Source organism: Mus pahari, chromosome X, assembly GCF_900095145.1.
Source record: "Mus pahari chromosome X, PAHARI_EIJ_v1.1, whole genome shotgun sequence".
Classification (NCBI taxonomy): Eukaryota; Metazoa; Chordata; class Mammalia; order Rodentia; family Muridae; genus Mus; species Mus pahari.
This window is the reverse complement of record NC_034613.1, coordinates 2054027-2063854: the sequence shown is the minus strand read 5'-3', so window position 1 is coordinate 2063854 and position 9828 is coordinate 2054027. Positions and strand designations below refer to the sequence as shown.

Below are 9828 nucleotides of genomic sequence, written 5' to 3'. Positions count from 1 at the left end.
AAGAAAGAAAGAAAGAAAGAAAGAAAGAAAGAAAGAAAGAAAGAAAGAAAGAAAGAAAGAAAACTGATCACATGAGAAGTAAGAGGAGAGTGTCATGGGCAGAAAACAAGGAGGCAGAGGCAGAGACAGAAAGGTAAGGAGGAAAAATAGACAGAGGAAGAATGAATCATGGAAAAAGAGAAAGAATTAGAGAGAGAGGAAAGAGGGGAAAGGTGAACTGAGAGTCGAGAGGGAGAGCAGCCACTGCCCAAATAGGTGGGGATTCTGAGCTCAAGAAGATGATGGTGGACAGTTAGGAGCTGTCTTATCCCCAGCATGGTCCCCAAGCCTGGGCCCAGCCCTTTCTGAACTACATGAGTAGAGAAGATGGTATTCTACTCTTACCCCTCCTACAAATAGAGCCATCAGCCTGTCAGGGCAGAGGCACGGTCTCTGATTCCTTTTCCCTGCCGCCAAGCTGTGTGTAAGGCACATTGAGGGATATAGGAATAGTAAGAATTCATGGCTCAGAAAAAGAACTAGGAGGAAGAGGCACTGGGAGTCAGAGGGAGATAAAGACTTGGAAAGACTGAGAGACATCCAGGAATACATAGTCTAGGAGAAAGCAAGGGCGGAAACACAGAAGGCAAGCTGAAAAAGACACAAAGACATAAACAAATATGAAGAAAGATGGGAAAATATTAGAGCTAGATATGGATGGCCAAAGAAGGTGGGAGACACACACACACACACACACACACAAATTCATAAAAGCACAGGAAGAGAGGGCAAGATACACCCTAGAAGTCTTGGGAGAGAGCTCCGAGGATAAATTCCTTGCTGAACAAGGATCTGATGTACAGAACCCATACTGACATGGTAGCATGCACATCTGGTTTCAGCATAGTTTTAGGGAAATGGGAGATGGAGAAGACTCACTGGAAGCTCACAGGCCTGCCCTGGTACACACAGTGGGAAAATATAAGACCCTCTTTTAAAAGGAAGTGTATGGTGAGGATCAACACCCATGTTTGTCCTCTGACCTCCAAATAGATAGATAGATAGATAGACTACATAAGCACACAAAGATAAAATCTTTGTTTTCAAAGGTAAAGCACAGAAAATTAGGAGAAACACAGAAACACAGTCAGCCCTAAAAGGAAACAGGGAGAGAGAGACCCAGGGAGACAGAGAGCTATAGAAAAAGCGATGCAGAGTAGACAGAGGGAAAGGATCAGGATCAGCACTCAGCTCTTCAGGTATCAACTCCAATAGAGCAGATGGGGAAACTGAGGTCTGGGAGTGGTGAGACTCAAAGGTTCCTGAAAACAGACCCTTCTCCCCACCCATCTGTCACTCTTCTCAGAGGAAGCCAGTAGTTTTGGGGTGATTTCAAAAGTTGGGCGGGGATGGCAGAGATAAGCAGCGTGGGGGCAGGAGTACTGACACCCCCCCATAGAACAGGGAGGAACTAACGGGGCCCACGGTCTGCAGACACAAGTGAAGTGGGGGAGGGGATAAAGCCGGAAACCACGGGGTTTCTGAGAAAGTCAGATGGTAAGATACAACAGATAGGGATGGAGTTGGGGAGCACAGAAGGGTGAACTCCATGCTCCTATGGGAGCTGTCAAAGGGTCCAAGGGATCTTGGTCCTGCATTCTGCCTCTGCAGAAGGAAAGAAAGGAAGGGGAAGAAAGAATAAAAAGAGGAAATGGAGGAGGAGGAGGCCTTGAAGAATGGGAGAAAGAGAAGCAAGGGCTTGCCGGAGGAGGAGAAAGAGGAAGGTTAGAAGGAAAGTAAAGGAGGAAGGAAAGAGGAGACTCAGAAAGAGGAAGAGAAATGTGGTACATGAAAAGGAGGGACAGGAGGAAAGAGGTACGAGGGAAGGGACCAACAGAGAAAGGAAGGGCATACAAGACAGTGGAAAGAGGAAAAGGGGAAGGAAAGAGGGAAGAAGGAAGACATGGAGACGAGGAAGATGGGAGGAGGGATAGGAGAGGAAGAAGAGGGACTCAGAGGCAGCAAACTGAGGGAGTAGTAGAGGGAAGACAGACAAGAGGTAACAGGAGGATGGGGAGAGATCAGAGGAAGATGGGAGAAAAGGACAAAGGATGATGGAAGGAGACACAAGAGAGATGACAGCCTAGAGAGGGATGGAAGGGAAGGGAAGAAAAAGAATCTGAGAGCCCGAAAGGAGACACACAGAGTCTCAGTGACAGACTTGGAGAAAGAGAAAGAAAGGAGGGAAGAGCTGGGCGTAGTGGTGCACGCCTTTAATCCCAGCACTTGGGAGGCAGAAGCAGGCGGATTTCTGAGTTCGAGGCCAGCCTGGTCTACAGAGTGAGTTCCAGGACAGCCAGGGCTACACAGAGAAACCCTGTCTCAGAAAGAAACAAAGAAAGAAAGAAAGAAAGAAAGAAAGAAAGAAAGAAAGAAAGAAAGAAAGAAAGAAAGAAAGAAAGAAAAGAAAGAAAGAAAGGGAAGAGAGGATTTCTGTGATTCACAACCCTTCCTGTCCCTCACAGGTTCAACCCCAGTGTCCCCATGGATTTTCCTGGCCTAGGGGCCCTGGGGACCTCAGAACCCTTGCCCCAGTTTGTGGATTCTGCCCTGGTGTCCTCAACATCAGATTCGGCGGGTTTCTTTTCCTCTGGGCCCGAGGGTTTGGATGCAGCATCTTCTTCCACTTCCCCAAATGCAGCCACAGCCGCAGCGTCGGCACTGGCCTACTACAGAGAAGCTGAGGCCTACAGACACTCCCCAGGTAACTGCTGGGTGGCTGCCTTGGCACTGGCTGGACACTGTCAGGGTTGCCATAGAGATGGTTAGCTAGTTCACAGTTCTGTGAGGTCATCTTGGAAAGAGTTAGAAGCTCTGTGGATGGGTGTCCTGCCCCATTTGCCCTGGGAACACCAGTCCTCTTCTCTGTCTGCCATACTGTAGTGAGCACACGGAGAAGCCAGGCTGGAACTGTGTACGAAGCTGTCTTATTTGTCACTTGACCTGCAGCCTCCCGGTCGCAATAGATCAAAAAGGGATGGAGGGGATCGCCCTTGCTATAGTGACCAGAGGGACATAGAACTCAGGAGCCACCCAAGCGGCAAGAGAGTATTGTAGGAAGACCAGAAAACTAGCCACTATGTTGGGACAGATGAACAGCATTTCACTGTAGAAGTAGGGCTGCCTAAGGTTCTTTCCTTTTCCTCTCTACCCCTCCAACAGTCTTTCAGGTGTATCCACTGCTCAACAGTATGGAGGGAATTCCCGGGGGCTCACCTTATGCTAGCTGGGCCTATGGCAAGACAGCACTCTACCCTGCCTCAACTGTGTGCCCCAGCCACGAGGATGCCCCTTCCCAGGCCCTGGAAGACCCGGAAGGGAAGAGCAACAACACGTTCTTGGAAACCTTGAAGACTGAGCGGCTGAGTCCAGACCTCCTGACCCTGGGGACTGCACTGCCTGCATCGCTCCCTGTCACCAGCAGTGCTTATGGGGGAGCTGACTTTCCCAGTCCTTTCTTCTCTCCCACTGGGAGCCCTCTCAGCTCAGCAGCCTATTCTTCCCCTAAGTTTCATGGAAGCCTGCCATTGGCCCCTTGTGGTGAGGCTCTCAAAAAGGGACCAGGAGGTTGCGTTGGGCTAGGTGGCTCAAGACAAAGTTAAGCTTGACTGGGCCTTGCTTCCTTTTCTCTCCATCTACCAGAGGCCAGAGAGTGTGTGAACTGTGGAGCAACGGCTACTCCACTGTGGCGGAGGGACAGGACAGGTCACTACCTGTGCAATGCCTGTGGCTTGTATCACAAGATGAATGGTCAGAACCGGCCTCTCATCCGGCCCAAGAAGCGAATGGTAAGAAAGACCACAGGTTGGCCCGATAAGACTGGAGACTTGTTCCTGCCCAAGACAAGAACCCATGTTCTCCCATCCTACAAGAACCACATCTAACTCAGACTGGTCCCGGCACATATTATACTTGCCCTCATCCTTATCCTTTCCCCATAGGGGACCATCCATCCCTTTCCTATGCAGGAGACCCCCTACTTACCTAGAACTAGAACTCCCATCCGAGGCCAGGAATTTTTACAGCTTCCCAAAGGATTCTTGTGTTTGTTTGGTTGGTTTTTTTTTGTCTGGTTTATTGATTGATTGATTTGGTTTGGTTTTTGTTTCAAATGAGGCCCTGCTATATAGCCCTGGGTGGCCTGGAACTATGTATACAATAATGGTTTTTAATTTGCTATGGTCCTCCTATCTCCGTCTCTTGAGTGCCAGGGTTACACCCCTGTCTTCCTCCAAGACATTCTGATATGTGGTCAAAGTCTAAAACTAGAGATAGAAGAAGTCTTGCATAGATTATAAAATAAACTCCTTGCTGGGCAGTGGTAGTGCATGCCTTTAATCTCAGAACAGGAGACAGAGGCAGGTGGATCTCTTGTGAGCTCGAGGCCAGCTTGGTCTACAGAGAAAATTCCAGGAAAGCCAGGCTACACAGTGAAACCCTGTCTTGACAGATGAATACATAGATACATACATACATAGCTGAATAAACTTCTTGTCCCAGATAGGAACCCTTTCCTTAATATGACTCTCATCCCTTAAACTCGATTTTTTTTTTTTTTGAGACAGGGTTTCTCTGTATAACCTTGGCTGTCCTGGAACTCACTTTGTAGACCAGGCTGGCCTCAAACTCAGAAATCCACCTGCCTCTGCCTCCCCAGTGCTGGGATTAAAGGCGTGCGCCACCACGCCCAGCCCTTAAACTCTTTTCTCAGGCCCTTCCCTCCTTCCCCCCCCCCCGTACTAATCTCCTGTCCCTTTGTCCCTCAGATTGTCAGCAAACGGGCAGGCACCCAATGCACTAACTGTCAAACGACCACTACAACACTCTGGCGGAGGAATGCCAGTGGAGATCCGGTGTGCAATGCCTGCGGCCTCTATTTCAAGCTCCATCAGGTATGCCATCCTTCCTGTCCTTGCAGTGTGCTGCTCCTGGCTCCTCATCCAGCCCTCATCTACCTTGAGCTGTCTTCCTCTGCCTTTGCTTCCTCCCTCTTCGTTCCTCTTTCTCTTCTCAGAAGTTGTGTACTCGTGCCTCCTCGCCTGATTTCCATGGCTTCCACCTCAAGCCCCCTTCCATCCGTCCTCTCTCTCCTCCTTGCCACCTGCCATGATTTGAGCCTAGGCTTTCCCTAGCCCAGCTCTATCAGCACAAAGGGCTGGAGCTGGTAACCCTCTGGTCTCCATTTCTACAGGTGAACCGCCCACTGACCATGAGGAAAGATGGAATCCAGACAAGGAACCGCAAGGCATCCGGCAAAGGGAAAAAGAAGCGGGGGTCGAATCTGGCAGGAGCAGGAGCAGCTGAAGGACCAGCTGGTGGCTTCATGGTGGTAGCTGGTGGCAGCACTAGTGGGAATTGTGGGGAGGTGGCCTCAGGCTTGACACTGGGCACTGCAGGTACTGCCCATCTTTACCAGGGCCTGGGACCTGTGGTGCTGTCAGGGCCTGTCAGCCATCTTATGCCTTTCCCTGGACCTCTGCTGGGATCGCCTACGACCTCTTTCCCCACAGGTCCTGTGCCTACCACCAGCAGCACCAGTGTAATAGCCCCACTCAGTTCTTGAAGGTACACAGAATGGCCTTGACCTTGTGGCAGAGGAGATCCCCTCCCCTTTTATGGAGACAGGATCTTCTGTAGCTATGTAGCTATGAACTATGTAGATAAGGGTGATCCCACATTTCCCACTCTCCTGCCTCTACCTTCCGAGTACTGAGCTTAAGGCATGTATGGCTATGCCTGACATTGTCCTTCCTTTCAGTTTTGTTGTTGTTATTGAGACAGGGTTTCACGCTGCAGCCTAGGCTGGCTTTGAATTCCCTATGTAGTCCAGACTAAGCTCAAGCTTGAGATCCTCCTGCCTCAGTTCCTGAGTGCTGGGATTACAGGGCATGTGCTACCATGCCCGTTTCTCCCTCCTCTTAGAGCCACCGGCCTTTACAGCCCAACCATCTCCTTGCCCTGCATCCTCAAAGATTTTGTAAAATGAAACCACCAAAGGCCTGACCTGGAGACGTGCGCTGGTATTTGGTTAAATAAATGTCAGTGTCAAGTGGAGTATGGAGCAGGGTCTATGGTTCTTTGATGGCAATAGCTGAATGACACATATGACTACTGGATGAGGTTGCAGGTATGTCACAACGGAAACTCATGAACCACCAACAGAACTGTGTATCTGAAGTCTTGTGGACAGCATCCAGGTGTTCCCATATGTCATCGAAAGATGCTGGATGACTGACTACTTGTGGATGAGGTGGTGGGAGATGGCAGGGTGTCACCAACTTGCAGGTAAAACAGCATGTGGAGCTGTGTGTGCAATAACAGGGAGGAGACATGGAAGGAAGGCTGTAGAAGTGTGCTTGTGAGTGACTCTGGGCTATCGTTGACAGTGTAATGACACATAAACTGGACACCTTTGAAACACTGAGCAAGAACTGAAGTGGTAGGATTGTCCTGAAATCAAGGCCATTGAGGGCTACAAAGCGAATGATATACATATATTAGAGAGGGGGGGGGGAGAGAGATCTGATCTCAAAAATAAAAATTAATCACGATAGTTTATATTCCTTTCAGAGACTGTCCAGAATGGCCATGGCCCTATAAAAGCCCCCAACGCAGCTCAGCCCTCAGCCCCCACACCTTGCAGACACCCCTTATCTGAATAGCAAGTCTACTCAGAACTGCTCTTACATAGAGAAGAGATCCCAGGTTCACACCTTCATCGAAACAGCTGCCCTGACTGGTGCAGGAAGCACAGGCTAGCCCTGAGATCCTGTGGAACAAGACCTCTTGTTCACTCTTGTAAACTCCCTCTCCTTCCCTCCTCTTCTCTTCCTCTCTCTCTCCCCGCTCCCTCCCTCTCATCCTTTCTCTCCCTCTGTCCCTCCCTTTGCCAGCCTTTCCTTAGCTCCCTGCTCTCACTCTCTCCTGTGCTCTCATGCAGCCCAGGCTGCTCTCATACCAGCCGTGCTGTTCAAGCTTCCCTCTAGTTGATTTGTTTTCTCGATTTTTCGGAGTCAGGGTCTCACTCTGTATGTGACCCAGGTTGGCTTATCTGCTCAGTAAGTATCCCAAATTCTGGCCTTGGACTTATGGCAATCCTCCTGCCTCAGCTAGGACTTCAGGCAAGAGCCACTGCACCTGGATAGGAGCAGCAGTCCCCTACCTTCGCCCATTCAGGAGTCTCTGACCACAGGCAGGAAGGTGCTGTAACACCTGCCCATGAAGGTGATGCCTGGCCTGACCCTCTATGTGAGCAATCTCCCTGGCTGTGTCTGGACCTCAGGCAGGTACATCCCTGCCACTCCATTCGGCTCTCTGCCCTCCATGAAGCATTTTACATACAGCCCACTTGTGAGAAACTCATTTCTGACTTTTCTCTATAGAAATTTCCATTCTCAACTGCTCCAGGAACTCTGACCATGTGTAGACGCTCTTGCTTTCAGCTTTCACTGTCAGCAATAAAGCCCTGACCACTACCTGGCACAATAATTCTGAATTTCCCACTAACCCAGGATCCAACTTGTAACACCGATTTTTGTTTAGAACTTGTTCAAAAAGTCCTTTCTTAGCTGGGCATAGTGATGCATGACTGTAATAACAGCACTCAGGTGGCAGAGTCAAGGAAGATCTCTATGGATACAAGGCCAGCCTGGTCTAGGCCAGCTAGGACTACATAGTGAGACCCTGTCTCAAAACAAAAAGGCAGAGGTGTTGGAGAGATGGCTCAGCAGTCTCTGGCTACACTTCCAGAAGATCCAGGTTTGATTCCCAGCACCCACAAGTAACTTTAACACCATTTCTAGGGAATTTTGAGGCCCTCTTCTGGTCTCCTTCATTACCAGACATGAACAGAGAGTATAGACATACAGACAGCCAAAACACCATACACAAGGCTGGTGAGATGGCTCAGTGGGTAAGAGCACTGACTGCTCTTCCGAAGGTCTGGAGTTCAAATCCCAGCAACCACATGGTGGCTCATAACCATCTGTAATGAGATCTGATGCCCTCTTCTGGGGTGTCTGAAGACAGCTACAGTGTACTTACATATAACAATTAAAAAAAAAAAAAAAAACTTCAAGCCGGGCGTGGGGGCGCACGCCTTTAATCCCAGCACTTGGGAGGCAGAGGCAGGCGGATTTCTGAGTTCAAGGCCAGCCTGGTCTATAGAGTGAGTTCCAGGAAAACCAGGGCTACACAGAGAAACCCTGTCTCGAAAAACAAACAAAAAAAAACTTTCAAAAAAAATACCATACACATAAAGTGAATTAATTTATTGATTGCGAAAAGCCAGGTGGTCTATATAAGAAGATCCTATCAGGGCTTCCGGTGTTGACTCTCTACTTTGAACCCTGCCAATGTTATTTAAGAACCATGGCTTCACCAGGTACTGCAGCCCTGCTTACTGCTCGGCTGCTGTGACCATAAATCACAAGGCTCCTTGTCCTGACCCTTACAGAAACCAGACCTTCCCACTGTATCAGGACATCTGAGCTCAAGAGAAACTCTTTTCTTTTCAAAAGAAATTCTTCGCACCATTACAGAAATCTGTGCTCTCTCTCACCTTTTCTAGGAACTTGATTCTCCTCTCTAGGAATGGTCTAGCAGGAATGCAGCTCATTGAAAGGGCACTTGCCAAGAATGTGCAAGGTCATGGGTTGTGAAGAACAGTCACAGGGCTGCTTACCAGTGTTAATTACTAGAATCAATAGTATACACCACAGGACTGGTTGGTAGTGTTAATTGCTAGAATCAACAGGATAAACATTTAAGCAAGAAGCCTTTAAAAGGCTTGGAGCTGCATCTCAGTTGAAAGAGTGTTTGCCTAAGCCCTCTGTTCAATCTCCAGCACCACACATGCACACACAAAGCACAGGAAGGCATGGGGGCAAATGCCTATAATTCCAGCACTTGGGGACAGAAGAAGCAAGAGGATCCGAAACAGGAACCTTGAGTTCTCTGAAGCAAGCCCAGCCATGGCCTTACCCTGAAAGGCTTGCTTTAATCTGTATGGGGCTCCACTTTTTTGTTTTGTTTTGTTTTTCGAGACAGGGTTTCTCTGTGTAGCCCTGGCTGTCCTGGAACTCACTCGGTAGACCAGGCTGGCCTGGAACTCAGAAATCCGCCTGCCTCTGCCTCCCGAGTGCTGGGATTAAAGGCGTGTGCCACTGCTGCAGCCCCGTGGATCCACTGTTTGGAATCAACAAAAGAAACAGGAACCCAGGTCTTGGAAGTAACCGCAGTCCAATCTCAGCACGGGACTGGGTGGTTCCTAGCAGTCACCATCACCCTGAGCTGTAGAGAAACTCTGCCCTTAAACTCAATAGTAACCTTCTATCAACCTTTTTAGAGGGACCTAAAGAGTGAATCAATATGAAAACACCAAAACTGTTTTGTTCTTGTTAAATAGTCCATTTTCCAATCTGGACATGATGACACACACTTGAAGTTCAAACCACCTGGCTGCTTGGTTTTGCTGTCATTGCTTATAGTGCCAGAGATGCAACCTGTGGTCTCACAGATCCTAGGTTAAACACTAGCAGTAACTACATCTCCAGGTATAAAATGTCTTTTCTTTTCCTTCCCTCCCTCCCTCCCTCCCTCCCTCTTCCCCATTCTTCCTTGTAGTATATGCTAGGTAAATGACATACTAAGCTACATCCCTAGTACATACATTTCCTACCTATTCCGGAGGCTGGGGCAGAGGATTCCTGAGGCTAAGAGTTTAAGGCTAGCCTGGACAACATGGTGAGTTTTCACACATGGTGAGTTTTCACTTCTTTTTTTTTTTTT

General features: G+C 48.8%; 1 protein-coding gene across 1 annotated transcript in view; it reads left to right on the top strand.

The window, feature by feature from the left end:
- The window catches only part of Gata1 (GATA binding protein 1), an 8091-nt gene extending 1998 nt beyond the window's left edge, over positions 1–6093 (top strand). Inside the window, exons 2-6 of the mRNA XM_021188575.1 lie at positions 2505–2743; positions 3202–3579; positions 3682–3827; positions 4806–4931; positions 5231–6093. Coding sequence (XP_021044234.1) covers positions 2524–2743; positions 3202–3579; positions 3682–3827; positions 4806–4931; positions 5231–5602 — 1242 coding nt within the window. The 5' untranslated portion in view covers positions 2505–2523 and the 3' untranslated portion in view covers positions 5603–6093. The remainder of the gene's footprint in view (positions 1–2504; positions 2744–3201; positions 3580–3681; positions 3828–4805; positions 4932–5230) is intronic.
- Positions 6094–9828: the final 3735 nt, after the last annotated feature.